General features: G+C 46.7%; 5 protein-coding genes across 5 annotated transcripts; 3 read left to right on the top strand and 2 right to left on the bottom strand.

The window, feature by feature from the left end:
• Positions 1 to 1,355: 1,355 nt before the first annotated feature.
• Positions 1,356 to 3,685, bottom strand: F5Y00DRAFT_125504 (NIF-domain-containing protein). The gene is made up of 4 exons (XM_048004117.1): positions 3,353 to 3,685; positions 2,181 to 3,297; positions 1,979 to 2,128; positions 1,356 to 1,926 (listed from the first exon to the last, which is right to left on the bottom strand). The coding sequence occupies exons 2-4, from the start codon at positions 3,240 to 3,242 to the stop codon at positions 1,615 to 1,617; spliced, it is 1,524 nt and encodes a 507-aa protein (XP_047863011.1). The 5' UTR covers positions 3,243 to 3,297; positions 3,353 to 3,685; the 3' UTR covers positions 1,356 to 1,614.
• Positions 3,686 to 6,285: 2,600 nt separating this feature from the next.
• On the top strand, positions 6,286 to 9,052 carry F5Y00DRAFT_125496 (ABC transporter transmembrane region 2-domain-containing protein). Its single transcript, XM_048004116.1, has 3 exons — positions 6,286 to 7,060; positions 7,117 to 8,626; positions 8,676 to 9,052. Exons 1-3 carry the CDS (start codon positions 6,431 to 6,433, stop codon positions 8,984 to 8,986), a joined length of 2,451 nt encoding a protein of 816 aa, XP_047863010.1. The 5' UTR covers positions 6,286 to 6,430; the 3' UTR covers positions 8,987 to 9,052.
• A 1,825-nt stretch (positions 9,053 to 10,877) lies between these two features.
• On the top strand, positions 10,878 to 11,636 carry F5Y00DRAFT_242294 (uncharacterized protein). Its single transcript, XM_048008485.1, has 2 exons — positions 10,878 to 11,321; positions 11,420 to 11,636. Exons 1-2 carry the CDS (start codon positions 10,931 to 10,933, stop codon positions 11,581 to 11,583), a joined length of 555 nt encoding a protein of 184 aa, XP_047863009.1. The 5' UTR covers positions 10,878 to 10,930; the 3' UTR covers positions 11,584 to 11,636.
• F5Y00DRAFT_242293 (putative alcohol dehydrogenase) lies at positions 11,637 to 12,933 on the bottom strand. The gene is made up of 3 exons (XM_048008484.1): positions 12,763 to 12,933; positions 12,677 to 12,696; positions 11,637 to 12,619 (listed from the first exon to the last, which is right to left on the bottom strand). The coding sequence occupies exons 1-3, from the start codon at positions 12,884 to 12,886 to the stop codon at positions 11,702 to 11,704; spliced, it is 1,062 nt and encodes a 353-aa protein (XP_047863008.1). The 5' UTR covers positions 12,887 to 12,933; the 3' UTR covers positions 11,637 to 11,701.
• A 1,102-nt stretch (positions 12,934 to 14,035) lies between these two features.
• On the top strand, positions 14,036 to 16,259 carry F5Y00DRAFT_125412 (putative choline transport protein). Its single transcript, XM_048004114.1, has 5 exons — positions 14,036 to 14,345; positions 14,463 to 14,545; positions 14,635 to 15,052; positions 15,189 to 15,887; positions 15,940 to 16,259. Exons 1-5 carry the CDS (start codon positions 14,126 to 14,128, stop codon positions 16,134 to 16,136), a joined length of 1,617 nt encoding a protein of 538 aa, XP_047863007.1. The 5' UTR covers positions 14,036 to 14,125; the 3' UTR covers positions 16,137 to 16,259.
• Positions 16,260 to 16,319: the final 60 nt, after the last annotated feature.

Here is a 16,319-nt window from a genome sequence, read left to right as displayed (position 1 = left end):
ATCATCATCATCACCACCATTATCAGCAAAGCCGGCAGAAGTCAAGAACCGCACCTGCCAATAAACACCCAACACCGAAAAATCGTCCTCAAACCCGCTCTATATATATCCCACAGCCCGCCCAAATAAACGGAGCCACGACCACCCTAACCTCCGCTTCGGGAGCCGGCGCGCACAGATAGATAGATATATCCGAGACGAGACGCGCCACCTGTTTTACCTAGCCCGTCACGCCGACTCGCTCGTATATATATATAGGTAGGTAGGTAGGTACGCAACGGCTAGAGACAGACAGCACACACATGACGGACGGGCACTGTTAAGCGCCCCGGATGTCTCACGAGGCAAGTAGCACAGCACAGCGTCAGCAGCCACCACTCGTTAATAACTCGTCGGTTTACGCACCCGGAAAACGTAAGGGAGAATCTACATATGTTTCGGGTGCTGGAAGTAGGTAAGGGGGGTAGAGAAAAGGGGAACGGGAACGGGATGCTTTTTTTTTTCCATCTTTATTCTCCCGCGGCCGGCTGGTTGGTTGATCCCAACCCCTCGGGTGTTGCGGTTTTGGCAGGATATAGGTAGTGAGGTACCGTACCATCTTAGCATGCGTGTGAGAGGGGATATATTTAAAGGGCTTGGATGAGCCTCAGGGTCCTAGGGGTAGCTTGACTGATTTACACGTGATTTCTATTCATCTTGAAGCATGAGCTCGGGGTGTTGGTATGATGGATATATTTACAAAAACACTACCTATACAAGCTGCAGTAGTCTAATGAGATTTAGAGATAGCAAGATACAAATTCTGCGCACAATCAAGACTGGTCCTTTATTCAAGGGCTTATATATCAATTTGAGAATCTGCCTCGGCCGGGTATTGATCGGAAGCGGACAAATCCTCATCCCATTACCCCTTTCGGGGTCCCGTTCAACTGACGCGAAGGAGCATACATGCAAGCTCTACCTCTGGCTGCCACCGAATAAAAATGCAAGATGTGATCAGACCCATAATAATGCTACTCGTGGCCGAATGTCCAGCTATCCGCTTTGCTTTCTACCTCCTCCCCTTTTTGCTTCAGCCTCCTACTATGTCTGCTAGCAGACTCAGCTCTCCCCTTATCCTCTCCTCGCGTGCGTGAAGCACATGAGGCACCATCAGTAATAATAAAGAATATTGACAAAAGAAATAGAATAAATAATGTGTATCGCTTTATGACGGCGGTAGCGGCGTCACTTAACTCTACCCGAGCAAAGGCGTGGCGTCTGAAGACCCTCCTCTTTTCATGTACCAATATTTTGACACCTATGTGCTAGCCCGGGATCTCGTCCAACCCATTTGCCTTCTCGCCGTATCTCGAAATGGCAAGCTCCTCTTGTAGAATAAGTTTGCATTTATGTAGCTGATCAACTTTGGATTCATCCACCGAATTGAGGAAAGGAGGCAGAAGAGAGGGGCGACGCGAGCTCACGCAGCCTAACTCGGTATATAAGATTAAACAGTACATATACACCAAAAAAATTCGAAGTTATTGTCACCAAACGCCCGCCGCTATGATGGCTACCCTAGGTAGTGTTCGGTTCGTTTGCCGTTCTCATAGAATAGAAATTAACTGAAGCTTAAAGAGTGACATCGAGAACCAGGCTGACATCTTGAACGTTAGATCCGGCCAGGTCCTCGAGAACGGGTATCAAGTCTAATAATTCGTTGTCATGAGCATCCGAGAACCAACTGCTGATGGGCACGGCGTGTTGAGGATGGAAGATGTATGAGGTAGGAGAGTTGTCAATGATAATAGTATCCTTAAGGTCCCTGCCGACCTGAGAAAGATCCTTGACGTAGTTGCCCTGGTGGTTATAGCAGCTTTCTCGGAACAGTCGGTGGTGGACAACCTTGTGGATGTCGAGCTGATCTAGCAATGGATCGCCGTACTATTTAACTAGGTCAGAAGATGAGACGGTAATAGTAGTATATATAACGTACCTTAGAGACAGAGGCTGTGAACACTACAACTTCGTATAGCTCGCCCACGCGCTTCATGAACTGATCTACACCCGGCCGTTTGATGACATACACGTTATGATAATTGCCCTCAATTTCGACTGGTATCGTGAAATCGGCTTGGTGCAATATCTGCGACAATTAGCTTGTTGGCCATTTTTGCACAAGCATTTCCATGACTTACCTTGAAGGAGCTGTGCACCAAAGTCTCGTCTAGGTCTAGTACCAGACACTTTCTGCCCTTGAGATGGGGTTCAATAGGTGGTAGAAGATATTTTTGTTGGCCTTGTTCTAGATCCACGGATTTCTCCTCTGGCGCAATGGGGGCGGGATTGGCAACGGGGACCGGTCCGGGCGGCGGCGGCGGAACTGACTTCGCATACTGAGACTCGTCGTCCGTACTAGGTTGGTTAGCTGGCTCAGCTACAGCTAGTTCTGTATCTGCCATCTCAACATCGCCGTCGACGTCCCTGCTGGATGGCCCTTCGACAGCATCCGCCTCCGCTTCATGATCTTCTGTAACCGGGGGGTTAACCGTGATGCTGGGACCTGGTGCCCCGACCAAGGTAGTCTGTTTCGACTCGCTCTCGCGTTCGCCGATCGTGGACTGGTCCTGAGTCGCTGACCCCGAGACCCGGTTTGCGGATTTGGATGCGTCTTGAGCAGCGGTACTTGCTTGAGGCGACGACTCCTTCTCCTTCTCGTAAACTTGAGTCTTACTCCCACCCGTCTGCTCTGAAGGTGTTGTAGTTCGTCGGCTAGATGTCAACGGTCTTTGAGGGAGCTTATCCAGTTTGTGAGAAGGGAGTGGATCTTCACCACCTTCGAGGGTGCTGGCGTGATTAGGAACAACGCAGCATCCAAGGAGGGCCAGTAACCCGCCCTTTTTTCGCCGCTGCGGAGCCCCAGCCGGGGAGTTTGGCGGCAACGTACTTGGTGTAGTCGTGGGATTCGTGGCAGCCCCAGAGTGATTGCTGGACGCACTACCGTTCCGACGCCTGCCAAGCATACTGTGTTTTGATTCCTTAGAATTGCCACCAATGCTATCTCGCGGATCGTCAGCAGTCGTCCCGCTGAGCCCCGTTGTTGCTGACGATGACTGTATCTTTTGCGATGATGATCTCGACGGTACGTTTAGGAGGCCACGTCCTTTTCTTGAACCTAATCCGTCCTCGGCCGTAACTGATTCTTTTTCCCTCGAATTTTCGTGCTCCGCCAGTGCTTTCTCGTCGGCACCTCTAGACATCTTTCCCAATTAAAATTCGATGCTTGCTAGCTATAGGAGACAGCAAGCTATCGCACTGTAAAGGTAAGATTAGCTACCGACACATGCCAAAAACTGGAAGCGTATTCTACTTTAAACAAGGTAGATTGGCTGGCGCATGAAATCGCGTCGATCAATTGAAAACGAAGGGCGCTTCCAGAAATAAGAGGATTCGGATAGAAATAGTCCTAAGCAAGACGTGGAAAAGCTTATCAATTATTGCTCACCTCGATACTCAACAGCCGTTCACCTTAAATAGCTGCCCAAACCCCTGATGCAGCAATTGGTGTGGCCTTGAACGGCCGAGTAGTAATTAAGGCCGTGTCGGCGACCGCGACCAGAGGAGAGGTTGGCTGATGCGGCTGAATCGGGAATGCGGATGAAGATTCTAAGAGCCACGAGACGGAGACGGGCGAGGAAAAGAAGAGGCGATGCGATGGAGATGTCGAGAAGAACGGCGCGTCGTGACAAGAAACCCTGCTGAGATTGAGATAATTCGGGGGGGTGAGGATGAAGTGGGTCAGTCGCTTGGAACTTGCGAAGGAGGAAATAGATTGAACCTGGATGTAGACAGATGACGAGCCTCGAGGTACCTTTTGGGGGAGGTGGGCGGGTATCTGAACAAATAACTCCAAATCCTAGCTGTAAGAAGAAAAAATAAAATAAAGTATCTAATGGCACAAAAAGCCCAAAGATGTCCCGTCGAGAAAGCCAAGTAGTGAAAGGGAGAATGAAATGGATTGAACAAGTACAACGCTGGAAATGATACCTAAGGTAAGGTAATAGAGCTATGGGTTGGATGGAAGCTTAAGGCTTAAGTTAAGGTACATACGTACAATACGTACAAACAGAGAGCTGGCTGTAAAAAGAAATGAAGACTATCTCTTCTACCTATTGCTCTGCGGGATTGTTGCGCGGAGGCTGAAGAAGTCTGGAATCGCAAGCGAAATGATTTCAGCAAAGAAACTGGACCACATTTGGGGGGGCAGGGGAGAGCACGGAGCAATTTGAACAGGGGTGGAAAGCCGCTAGCGTGCCTGCCTTGCCTGCTTAAAATCACTTAAAATCACTTGAAATCACCAAGAAAAGGGTGTGACAGGGATGGTTTAGAGGCATCTGCCCAATTGATTGCTAAATGTACTATGTACTGTATATATGTAGCCCACTGGCGGCTGGGCTAGTCTGGTTGGTTGGTGTCCAGTAGGATTGCTTATTACTTAGGTACAACAATGTACCTGGACAGGTGATGAATGTATCTAGGTACTACATAGGTACTCCGTTTGATTATCACCCACTGTCACCGAAACATAATTAGGGTAGGGACTTGAGAAGGGAACATGTGCATATTAAAATCTGTTAGGAAAGATATGAGAGTTCCCCATAGCTCCGAAACAGAATCCATCCCGCTTTGGTACTGCTTTACAGATACTGCATCAATGATCAATATGTTTTCATCCACCTTCCCAGCTTCCCTAGCTCCCCCCCTATCTCTACCTACCTAATGTAGGTACCTGTACATGTTATAGGTACGAAGTATTGCACTAAAGAATCCACCAGAGAATAAAGAGAATTAGGTGGTCGCTCATTCAGTGGTGTGTAATTTCACGCATCTTTACTATTGTTTATGGACTAATAATCATCCGCAATTACATTTCAAGGCTATTGGATGTAAAACTTTTGGTGGCTTAATTAAGTGTCTAGTATTGTGCGTCAGTACGTCCGTATGTTGTCGTCTTTGCGCCTTCGTAAGGACAATACACTAGGTAGTGTAATGTTAAATGGCTGACGAGTTATTCTATTTGCCTAGCATCCAACTTGCAGGTTCGGTGCCACATCAATGCTTTGACCTGCTAAGTTAGGAGCTATCTGTATGCAGTGTATTTCATGGATAGGGAGTTCATCTCTACCTTTACGAGATATTAGACAGATGAGCCCTCTTAACATCGGAAAAGGTAGCTAACCAGACATGCATACTACGTATCTTGAAGCACCATCGAGACGAATAGACTATGTAAAACTTAGAGATCCTAGAGATCCATCTGTTTGCATGACATTTTTATCGCCCGTCACATCCATGCGGCGTATAACGAAAGGGTTTCCATTACTGCTACAGTCGTACCTACTATACGTAAGGCGGCAAGGAGGACAGGAAGCTAGGGTAGCTACATGAACATTTGGACTAAAATTAAGAGTGTCGTGGAGAACGAGGCATGCAACTCTCCAAGGCCCGTTTTTGATTGGTTCCGTTGGCGCCCGTTGAGAAGTGACGGTTGAGAAATGGAGCCAAACTATTTGTTCACTTACCTTTTCAAGACACAAGCTACAGCCAACCGACATTCGATCATTTACACAAATAACGTTGAGCGTTGAGCACGAACGTCGCAGTAACACAAGTACGGATCTATATAAATGACAGTTATAACTAATAATACAAAGGATATATGTATCGTACCAGGCAAACAAACAGTTACAGCACAGCGTAAGACTGTCCGGTTATTTTTATCTTAAAGCGATCCAGCCAGTTGGGTATTACTGTCGTATAATATCCACCTGTCACCTTTCCCGGAGTTAAATCATAAATATTTTAATATCTTATTGGATCAGTTATGCATATCTACCCAAGCGATACTTTTGGTACAGCCGCTTTTAATACTAATCAAGCTCCGGTCTAAAAATCTTGAAACGAGTAAAAAAAAAAAAAAAAAAAAAAAACCAAATGCCCCAATTTCTTTCCCCGGACTTCTAACCTTCAAACAAGCCACAGACTCGTGCAGGTCCACAAGCTGCAGGTAAAATCGTGGGGGAAGGTGGCTCATACCCGGGGGGGTTTTAGCCACGTGATAGCTTAACCTTTCAGCCAATAACCATAAAGATATCATTGACGGTTTCCCGAACTTGGAGGATCAACCTCGGATCATCACATGCCTCAGCTTTGGTCGCTTTCAATCGTCACCAATGACGGAGTTATACAAGCTTATCCCAGTTCTTCTCCTCTATCTCAACTACCTCCCAGACATGTCAATAGCATTTACTTCCATACCAGAAATTCAAGCAATTTTATTATTCCTCTATTCCTCTCGCTCTGTCTAGAAGTCCCTTAGATCCCATCGCTGTAAATGGCACTCGGAATAGACTAATTACAGGCCGGTCCTTATTGATGTCATGTCACAATGGCGGTGCAATCCACGCTTCGCCATTCGGCGTCCGAAGACATACTCGTAGCCTTTCTCAACAAGTATAGCAAACTAATCCGAGATCGTCTACGGAAGACTTCCCGACGTTCCAAGCTCTTTGCAGCCCTCCTACTCGCCGCATCGATAATACTCAGTGCTGAAGGTGGTCGGAGATGGTGGAACCGGAGAAGGCAGGAGAAAGAGCAAGGACGGAAGCTTGTGCGCACGAATTCGTGGTTATTCAATAAAGATGGTTCGCGAACGATATACGTCCCGTATAAGGATGGGACGTCCAAAATAGTCATTAATCGGACAAAACCTTTGACCTTCGAAGCGCATCGTCGGCTCTTCCTGAACCCGCCCAAAGTTTCGGGACTTGGCGATGGAACCGTTCCTTCAGCTCAAACCAAACCAGGACTGAATCTTGCTTTCCTACATCAGTTTCTCAGCCTGATGAGTATCATGATACCGCGATGGACTAGCAAAGAGGCCGGGTTATTGGTCAGCCATGGCGCGTTTCTGATGCTTCGCACCTATCTTTCGTTGGTAGTTGCGCGCCTAGATGGTGAGATTGTTCGCGACTTAGTCGCAGGTAATGGAAAGTTATTCCTCTGGGGTATAGCAAAGGTATGCTACGATTCTACATCAAACTCGGTTTTGAATGTGTCACTGACTTGACAAAGTGGTGCGGGCTTGGTGGTTTTGCCTCCTATACCAATTCTATGATCAAATTCCTCGAGTCTAAAGTATCTATCGCATTCCGAACTCGATTGACAAGATATATTCACGACTTATATCTTAATGACAATCTCAACTACTATAAGCTATCCAACTTAGATGGCGGCGTCGGACAAGGAGCCGACCAATTCATTACACAAGATCTAACCCTCTTCTGCGCTTCAGCTGCCAATTTATATTCCTCACTTGGCAAACCATTCGTCGATCTCTGTGTTTTCAATTATCAATTATATCGCTCACTAGGTCCACTCGCTTTGACCCTTCTTATGAGCAACTACTTCCTTACAGCAAGTATTCTGCGAAAGGTGTCGCCTCCTTTTGGGAAGCTCAAAGCAGTTGAAGGACGCAAAGAGGGAGACTTTAGAAGTCTCCATGCTCGTTTAATCGCAAATGCCGAAGAAATCGCTTTCTATGGTGGTGCTGAAATGGAAAAGTCTTTCTTAAATAAGGAATTCAAATCCCTCAAAAATTGGATGGAAGGAATCTACCTGCTTAAGATTCGTTATAACATCCTCGAAGATTTCATCTTGAAATACAGCTGGAGCGCTTATGGTTATCTCTTGTCTTCTTTACCGGTCTTCCTCCCAGCTTGGGGCGGCTTAGGAGGCGCAATGGAGATGGTTGACAGCGCCGAAAAGGGTGGCCGAGAGCGAAATCGTATGAAGGAATTTATCACGAACAAGAGAATTATGCTCTCGCTCGCAGATGCGGGTGGGCGCATGATGTACTCAATTAAGGACCTTTCCGAACTGGCCGGTTACACTAGTCGTGTTTACACCCTAATTTCGACGCTACACCGTGTGCATGCCGACGCATACGCCCCGCGGCCAAGCGGTAACGAGCTATACTCGCTTTCCGACGTCCAGGGCACCATCCAGAAAGGTTTTGACGGTGTACGATTTGAGCATGTGCCTATCGTTGCGCCTGGGCTATGGCCTCAAGGTGGCGAGGAATTATTAGAGTCACTATCTATGATCATCCGCCGAGGAGAGCACTTGTTAATATCCGGTCCGAATGGTGTTGGAAAGAGTGCTATTGCTAGGGTTCTTGCTGGACTCTGGCCAGTTTACCGTGGTTTAGTGAGTCAGCCCAAGTCCATCGGTCAGGATGGAATTATGTTCTTGCCTCAGAGACCGTACTTGAGCGTGGGCACCTTGCGTGATCAGGTCATCTATCCCGATGGTGAGCTGGACATGCGCCTCAAGCGTAAATCCGAGGATGAACTAAAACGAGTGTTGGATGCTGCCAAGCTTGGCTACTTACCTGATCGAGAGGGCGGCTGGGATACTCGGAAGGAATGGAAAGATGTTCTGAGTGGCGGCGAGAAGCAAAGAATCGGCATTGCCCGGTTACTATACCACGAACCCCAATATGCTGTAATCGACGAGGGCACCAGTGCTGTGTCAAGCGACGTCGAGGGTCTATTATACGAAACATGCAAGGAAAGGGGCATTAGTAAGTCACGTGACAAATACCTCTTCTACTCATAACTAACAAAACGCAGCCTTGATTACCATCTCGACGCGTGCCTCTTTAAAGAAATACCATACCTTTAACCTCATGCTTGGGATGGGCGAGAGCGGCGATAAATGGGAATTCGAGCGGATTGGAACAGAGAGGGAGAAGATGCAGGTAGAACGGGAACTACAAGAGCTTCGCGAAAGGCTGTCTCAAGTTGAGCAGTGGAAGCAACGGCGTGAGGAGATTGACAAAGAGCTCGCACAAGTATGGGTCGAGGGCGATGCTTCTTTAGATCCGCCCCCGTATGTGGAAACTACTGCTGGGCCCGAGCCGGAGAAGGGTGAGGCCCAATGATACGATCTACTGGAGTCACGGTATTTCTGTTCCTGTACGATGTCATGTATGAGTTATTGTAACCAGAAACTTTACCTGGCGTACTGAGCGATCTCATCTTTGCTATATGTTGGATTGAAGTTATAGGTAACTTAGATCATATAAATGAAGACGTCAAGACGTTGGCTGGCGTTGACCTTGGGAGAATGTATAGCGGTTCGTTCAGCCATGTAAAAGGGTTCCTCTATATTATCGCGTCGTATCCTAAAGCATAAAAGGTCTATTACTACCAATGAAGCCCTTGGGTCACAGCTTGACGAGGTGGGACTCAAGTGTCGAAAGCCCCTTAGGACTGGCCCGTGAAGTCTGCCAGGGCCTTTCTGTCTAATTCAAATTTCCTATAAGCTCACTATACATGTAGGTAGTACAAATAAAAACCCAATGTGCGGACTATTAAATACGCCAGCTACTCATATATCCTGGTTCGTGCCCGGCTTTGCTTCTTCCTGTCCGTTAACCCATTTCAAGGCGTACACCTCTTGGATCAAGCGAAGGTCAAACTTAAAGGGGATTAAGGACTAGGTATAAGCCATCTGTAAAACATCAACGCAAAATAGTTTCTATGTATCGATCTATTTATCTATTTCGTCGCCCACGTAGTTGTATATGTACCTTAAGTAGGTACCTACCCAAGGTAGTCGGCGCCGTCTTTAGATCTCGCTACATCCACTACATCATAGGTTTCTATACTTCTGGTTTGACATGAAAGGTTAGGTACCTTGGTAAATATTTTTAGGGGTCGAGTCGAGTTTAGAATAGGTACCTGTTAAATGTAGGTACCTTCCCAGAACCCGAAGTAAACAGTTTGCCTGTCTACTCTGCCAGTCGCTGCACCAACCTGCCGGCCGCCTTAGTTGCCTAGGCCACCCACCATACTGAAGGATATAAGGCTAAAAATCAAAGCAACTTTCAGCCGACCCCGTAAAAAGGAAGTAACCCTGGGTGACTGGAGGCTAGAGAAAACTGCACCGTGGTGTCATATGCTGGACCGGTATGCCCGTGACTTGACAGTACGATGCTTACAAAGTAGTTTTTCGTAGGTCCTGGATTCAACATCCAGTACCGAGCTTTTTTTGCATTTCTTTTTTCTTTTATTTCTGACTCCTACGTACATCCTTTTCATTTTTTATTTTCTCCCCTTCGAGTTTTTCTTTTTTTTCTTTTTTTACTTGACCTCCTTTATTTTTTGGGTGGGAGATTTATGCGAAAACGTAAACACGAAATAGCCTGCATTGCCAGTCAACGTAAATTGATTCTTAGGAAAATGATTTATTCCCTTGTATATCATACTTAAACCCGGTTTTTACAATTCACAGAAACGTAGGAGATAGTATTTAAATCGTCAGCCCCGTCTACCCCTTTCTTAGCCTTATAGTCAGTCCCCGTTGATCACACGGGAAAGGCCACAGTAAAGTTCGAATAGCTTATCGAGTTACTTTCATGTCTCATATGCAGGTACGTAATGCAATTCAATTATTCGAATTTTATTCAAAACAAAGAACACTCGAGCCTAAGCTCTAGACAATGTTGGACGTGGGAATACGTAGTCCGGGGCTATAGAGGCGTGAGCGAATCGGCTGGAAACCCAGCCAAATGTGGATTTTCGCCAGAGCAGGAAGGCATCGTGATGTTGTATGTAGTGTTTCTACGAAACATCCTCTACTATCTGATCTTACAACTCCATTTGTATCATGATCGACGCATATAGTGGGGCTTCTATGATTACTTCGCCGCAAAACCACATCGTAATGCTGAACACAGCCTCAAAACACCTGGTTCACGCCACTTCGATTAACGTATAGTTGAACCTTTTCTCATTTATTTTAAACATCTCGTAAGTTCTTATAAATAAGTTTACCGGTGTTCACATTGTCGTCAACAAAGCCTTAACTGAAGGATCACAACATGACAGGGCGTCTTCCAACTTCATCGGAGAAAGCGTGGCGGGATGACCCCAGCGACGAGCCGCCGGCATACAAATCAAGCAAGTTTCAGTCGAACAAAGCTAGAGACGATCTCCCATCGTACCAGGAAGTTGTTGGGGATGATCGGGACGAAAGGAGTTATAAGAATGATAAGAAACCTACAAGTGCCAAATCGAAGAATAACCAAGACCTTCCGCCTTGTAGCCACTGGTCGGAAAGCGGGTGTAATATGACTGCCAACTCTAGACAATGCTGCTCTTGTGTCGACGACCGGCCTAAAACGGAGTCCGGACTCTATCCGATGTACGTGGATCACGAAGGCTGGGTTGAAAAGGCTACTAGGTGGAAGTATTACTGCCCGAGCTGTCAAGGTACGTCTAACTAATTTCCTTGCTACTGAAGTTCGCATACGATCTGCTAGGAACTCATATTATTCTTCGTATTTATTCCATCAACTAACTCCGAGTAGAATATTTCGACCCGGATGCTAAAGCAAGAAGTTTGAGAGACCAGTGTGCTTGGGCGGAGAAACGCGCACAGTCTTTGGCTGATGAGCGGGACCGACGATATTTCGGTCTCGGGCGCTGGATACATGTCTGCAGCGAGTCGATAAAAAGCTGCTTGCCAGAGTAGTCGATCGTAATACCCTGGTGGTCGAGAATGCCCGATTGGAGAAGCACTTCCCAAGATAGTTTAAAGAATAGCAAATCAGTATCGTCAATATACCCTATATGTATGTACCTATTTAAAATTACGCAATTTCGATGCAAACCTTCCCCTGGTGCTTCCCTGAGGCTAGATATTCGTATGCCTCCTTCGTCTGTTCTAGTGTAAAGATCTTAGAGTCGACAATAGGGCGCAACTTGTCTATGTTGGCCTCGATAGCGCGGCACATATCTTCCATCTGAAGCCGAGTGCCGAGCCATAGGCCACGAGCCGTGAATAGTTTCATCCAGCAATCTAGCAAGACGGGCATCTCCGTAGCCCCGTCACCGCCGCCAACACCTCCCAAGACGCAGACCACGCCGTCGTGTTTTACAGCTGCGACGCTCTGCTTCAGCGAAGTCGGCCCCACGACATCGATAACATAGTCGACGCCCAATCCTCCGGTAATCTCCCTGGCTACGGAGGCCCAGTCAGGGGTCTCGCGATAGTTTATAATACGGTCAGCACCCAACTTCTCAAGAAGCCTCGCCTTCTCGGACGAGCTCGTCGTCGCGATAACCCTGGCACCTACGAGCTTAGCGAACTGGACGGCGAAGATGCTCACCCCACCGGTGCCTTGCGTCAACACCCACTGGCCGGCAGCAACTGGTTTCCCAGCTAGGCCGAAGAGCGCATTCCAGGCCGTTAGTCCCGCGCAGCTAAGCGTCGCCGCCTCCGGGAAAGTTAGGCCCTCGGGCATCGAGACAAGGCCTTGCTCGTCGAAAACCCCGGCAGTGCGTAGGGTACCGTCGACCGAGGCGCCGAGCCCAACTTTTGATAGTTCTTCGGTGAACGATCCCGCGATCAGCCGAGGGTTGAGCGCGGTGATGACCTTGTCGCCTGGCCGGAACCGACTGACATGCTTCCCGACAGCTACGACGATTCCTGCTCCGTCGGAGCCAGGAATGACGTTTGGTTTGGTGCCCCAAGGGAATTTCCCCTGGGAGACCATAATGTCCCGAAACTAGCTTTGAGGTTAGTCTTGTGAGTGGAAGGTAGGTAGGTAAATATGTGAACCGACATTTAAAGAGGCCCCATGAACTAGGTATTGCCAATAATTAGTAAAAGCACAGATAAAAGCATCGACCCAGTCTGCTAGACACTCACTTCTAACTAAGACTTCGGTATCTCCGAGTTCAGGCACTGGCTGCTCTGAATATTTCAGGGATTCAAGGCCATCGTAGCCTACGACGTTCCACTGCTTCGCGGTCTTTAGGACGGGCTGGGCCATTGTGAGATGTGAAATATATCGGTAATGAATACGTACTTACTGCACACTAGATTAATGTTTGGAATCTACATGATAGGCAAACTGGTGTTCGATAAATATATATATATACTGAGAAGCTAAAAGGGGTCTATATGGCATTATATAAGCGTACGCGACTGAGAGACGTTTAGGTAATATTTAAATTTATAAGCATATCCGTGGAGTTCCGTGGATCACACCATCAATTGTAGGTAAAATCACATCATGGTCAAACTCATACCGATTTATAAATAAGGCGATTTCATACTCCCTAAGTCAGTGAGGAGTACAAAGTCGTCATACTGAGTACCTAATGAAGGCATGTTATGGAAAAGGGGGCTGCATATTGAATCCCGACAACTGCATAATATACATACTGCTTCGCATAGCCAAATATATTCTTGTATCTGTATCTGATAACTAATCGAGTTATATCAATCTACGGAGAATTGAAGAGAGAAATGACAAACGAAATCTTGACAACTTCAAACGTCATTATCTTTGACTCAGCTTGGCTGTTAGAAATACATTTTACTATAACTCTTGATAAGATAGCATTTCTCTCTCGTTACAGCTAGCCTGTCCGAGATCAATACCGAGAAGACCCTGTCGCATGTTACATCAAAGCAACCTTTGCTCCATTATGTTTATACGTCTATACGTCTAGACAGTTATGATCATCCACCTCCAACTACTTGACTGGAGAGATGTTGCGATACAGAGCCGTTTCTACGTACGTACCAACGAGCACTTACACGGAGGTCGAGGGTAGCAACAGAATCATATATGGGTTGGCCATGAACCTCCTCTAATCTGATTGGGTGATACACCCCAGCTCTATGCAGCGCGACGAGTGGGCAGATCGTATTATCAAACCGAGATTGTCTTATCTTACTTATCTCTTCAATTCACATTTCAGCCAGGGATCAAGATTCAGTTGCATCTGGGCTGACGGACATATGTACAAGAATGAAGCGTGCCACTGCATCTGCACAGAATTGCATATGCCCGCAATGGACGATTCGATGTCACTTATCTGATTCTGAGCAACCCCCCAACCTATATACTCTCTACTTTGTTACTTGTCTCTTTCTATAAAGCAAAGACTTGCCGCTCATTCCTTCAGCCAGTTTTGTTATTATAAAAGTCGAAGAGGATCTATACGTTAGATTAGGTACATTTTGAGAATCCAGGGTATCGGAGTCATAGGAGCAAGCAAGCATGACGGAGAATACACATACTTTTGACGAGGAAAAGAAGCCCGAACTGGGGGGCTTGGATAACGATACAGTTGCCGCCGTCGACCACGGCATACAAGTCAATGCCGCGGGGTATAGAGATCAGCTGAAGCGTCAATATGGTCTTCTCGGGATCGTCGGGTTTGCCCTTACCGTTGATAACGCCTGGGCGGCTTTGGGATCTTCGATATCTGTTTCAATTCGTAAGTAAAGCCTTACTTACAGCTGGACGCTAGATTTATTTTTTCATCTTTTCATCTTTTTCATTTTTTCATTTTTTATACTTGATGTCGAACTAACGCGAGCTTGACTGTCGACAGTGAGTGGGGGACCTCCAGGTCTGATTTTTGGCCTCCTTGTTGCTTTATTTTGGTATTCCTTTATAGGTATGAGTCTGGCCGAGGTATGTTGTCCTCCAATTTCCTCTCGCAGAAACCCAACAGGTCTGAGAAAGTCACGAGAAATTAACTTGGATGCTGACTTCTCTTGAAGCTTGCTTCGTCAGTTCCCACCGCCGGCGGTGTGTATCATTGGGCAACCATCGCAGCTGGACCAAACTGGGGTCGAACTGTCGGGTTCTTTACAGGCTGGATCAACTTTTATGGCTGGATGTTTGACTTGGCAGCCCTGATTCAAATAACCTCCAATATTCTCGTTCAGATGTACGCGGTTTACCACCAGGACACTTATGTTCCGGATTCCTGGCACGTCTACGTCACGTTCATTGGTGTCCTATGGACTTCAACCTTGTTCGTCATTTTTGCGAATAGGCTCATCCCGTATACCCAGAATTTCGGAATGTTCCTTGTCATGGTCGGAGGTGTCGTGACGATTATTGTGATTTCGGCTATGAATCCAGGTTCTCACGCCTCTAACCATTTCGTGTGGGGTTCGTTCGAAGAAAACAACTGTGAGTACCATTAAAAACATAACCCTACTCCTCAAGCCTCAAAAACCCTTCGAGCTCATAGATATTGACCGTAAATTCGGCTTCTTCTCGACATCTTCTCTACGATTTTATTACGTTACTAACTCCGATATGATAGTGACGGGTTGGCAAGGTGGTGTTGCATTCCTGCTAGGAGTGCTGAACGGCGCGTTCACGATTGGCACGCCTGATGCCATTACTCATATAGCAGAAGAACTTCCACATCCAAGAAGAGATCTCCCGAAAGCCATGGGGCTTCAGATAGGTTTAGGTTTCCTGTACGCGTTTGTTTTCGCTATCGCGCTCAGCTACGCCATTACAGACCTCTCGGCGTTGCAAGGTGGCATCAATACTTATCCTCTTGCTGTCATATATCAGCAAGCAACAGGAAGCTCAGGGGCGACCTTCGGCCTCTTATTCATCCTGTTTCTCACCAGCATGTGCTGCTGTGTTGGAACGGTATTGACGAACTCACGCACGTACTGGGCACTGGCTCGAGACAATGCCGTGCCATTCTCTGGGATATTCGGCAGGGTTAATGAAGGGCTTAGCTGTCCCATATACGCAACCCTGTTCGTTTCTGTCGTCGCCACTGGTCTTGGTGCAATCCCCTTGGGAAGCTCGAGCGCATTCTTGGCTCTAACCGGCTCTTTCATCGTTTTAACGACAGTGTCATACGCAATTCCGTTTACTGCTAACATGATTACCGGACGAAAATACTTTCCCGCAGGGCCTTTCCACATGGGTAAATTTGGAAATGCAGTGAACTTAGTAGCTGTTTTGCTTATAGCGATGTTTGTCATATTATTTTGCTTCCGTAAGCTACCCTTATCCCTCGTGTAAGTTGAGTTGCTAACTTCTTTTCGTAGCGTATGAGATACCTACAACCGTTGAGGCTATGAATTACAATAGCGTGATTCTTGTTGGAACTCTAACACTTTCGTCGATATGGTGGATTGTACATGGAACTCGGCATTATCCGGGGCCTAAGGTGATGAAGCTATATATTCATGATGACTTGGTTCACGCGAATAATGCAGGAGTAGTCGAGAAGTCTGATACGTAAATACATAACAGGGGTAATTTAATAACTAAGAATTCGCAATAGGGAACTTGGAGTATTAAAATAAGACGAAAGATTGGCGGTCGAAACCGACTCAGTTATTCTTGACTCGGACTATTCACTCACTGATACCATGAGCTTTGGGTTTTACACTAAAGAATTCCGAATATGGGAATGCGCTTAGGC

This window comes from Daldinia vernicosa (genome assembly GCF_022497035.1).
Source record: "Daldinia vernicosa strain CBS 139.73 unplaced genomic scaffold F5Y00scaffold_37, whole genome shotgun sequence".
Classification (NCBI taxonomy): domain Eukaryota; kingdom Fungi; phylum Ascomycota; class Sordariomycetes; order Xylariales; family Hypoxylaceae; genus Daldinia; species Daldinia vernicosa.
This window is presented reverse-complemented; position numbering and strand designations above follow the sequence as displayed.

Bases quoted from the DNA above. Each gene is read 5' to 3' on its own strand.
- F5Y00DRAFT_125504 (XM_048004117.1), bottom strand. From the start codon at position 3,242: ATGTCTAGAGGTGCCGACGAGAAAGCACTGGCGGAGCACGAAAATTCG. The intron at 2,129-2,180 runs GTAAGTCATGGA...TAATTGTCGCAG, and splicing joins TGGTGCACAGCTCCTTCAAG to ATATTGCACCAAGCCGATTT. The intron at 1,927-1,978 runs GTACGTTATATA...CTAGTTAAATAG, and splicing joins TCACAGCCTCTGTCTCTAAG to TACGGCGATCCATTGCTAGA.
- F5Y00DRAFT_242294 (XM_048008485.1), top strand. From the start codon at position 10,931: ATGACAGGGCGTCTTCCAACTTCATCGGAGAAAGCGTGGCGGGATGAC. The intron at 11,322-11,419 runs GTACGTCTAACT...AACTCCGAGTAG, and splicing joins TTACTGCCCGAGCTGTCAAG to AATATTTCGACCCGGATGCT.
- F5Y00DRAFT_242293 (XM_048008484.1), bottom strand. From the start codon at position 12,886: ATGGCCCAGCCCGTCCTAAAGACCGCGAAGCAGTGGAACGTCGTAGGC. The intron at 12,697-12,762 runs GTGAGTGTCTAG...GGCAATACCTAG, and splicing joins TACCGAAGTCTTAGTTAGAA to TTCATGGGGCCTCTTTAAAT. The intron at 12,620-12,676 runs GTCGGTTCACAT...CCTCAAAGCTAG, and splicing joins TTCATGGGGCCTCTTTAAAT to TTTCGGGACATTATGGTCTC.
- F5Y00DRAFT_125412 (XM_048004114.1), top strand. From the start codon at position 14,126: ATGACGGAGAATACACATACTTTTGACGAGGAAAAGAAGCCCGAACTG. The intron at 14,546-14,634 runs GTATGTTGTCCT...CTTCTCTTGAAG, and splicing joins TAGGTATGAGTCTGGCCGAG to CTTGCTTCGTCAGTTCCCAC. The intron at 15,888-15,939 runs GTAAGCTACCCT...TTCTTTTCGTAG, and splicing joins TGTCATATTATTTTGCTTCC to CGTATGAGATACCTACAACC.
- F5Y00DRAFT_125496 (XM_048004116.1), top strand. From the start codon at position 6,431: ATGGCGGTGCAATCCACGCTTCGCCATTCGGCGTCCGAAGACATACTC. The intron at 7,061-7,116 runs GTATGCTACGAT...GACTTGACAAAG, and splicing joins TCCTCTGGGGTATAGCAAAG to TGGTGCGGGCTTGGTGGTTT. The intron at 8,627-8,675 runs GTAAGTCACGTG...AACAAAACGCAG, and splicing joins ATGCAAGGAAAGGGGCATTA to CCTTGATTACCATCTCGACG.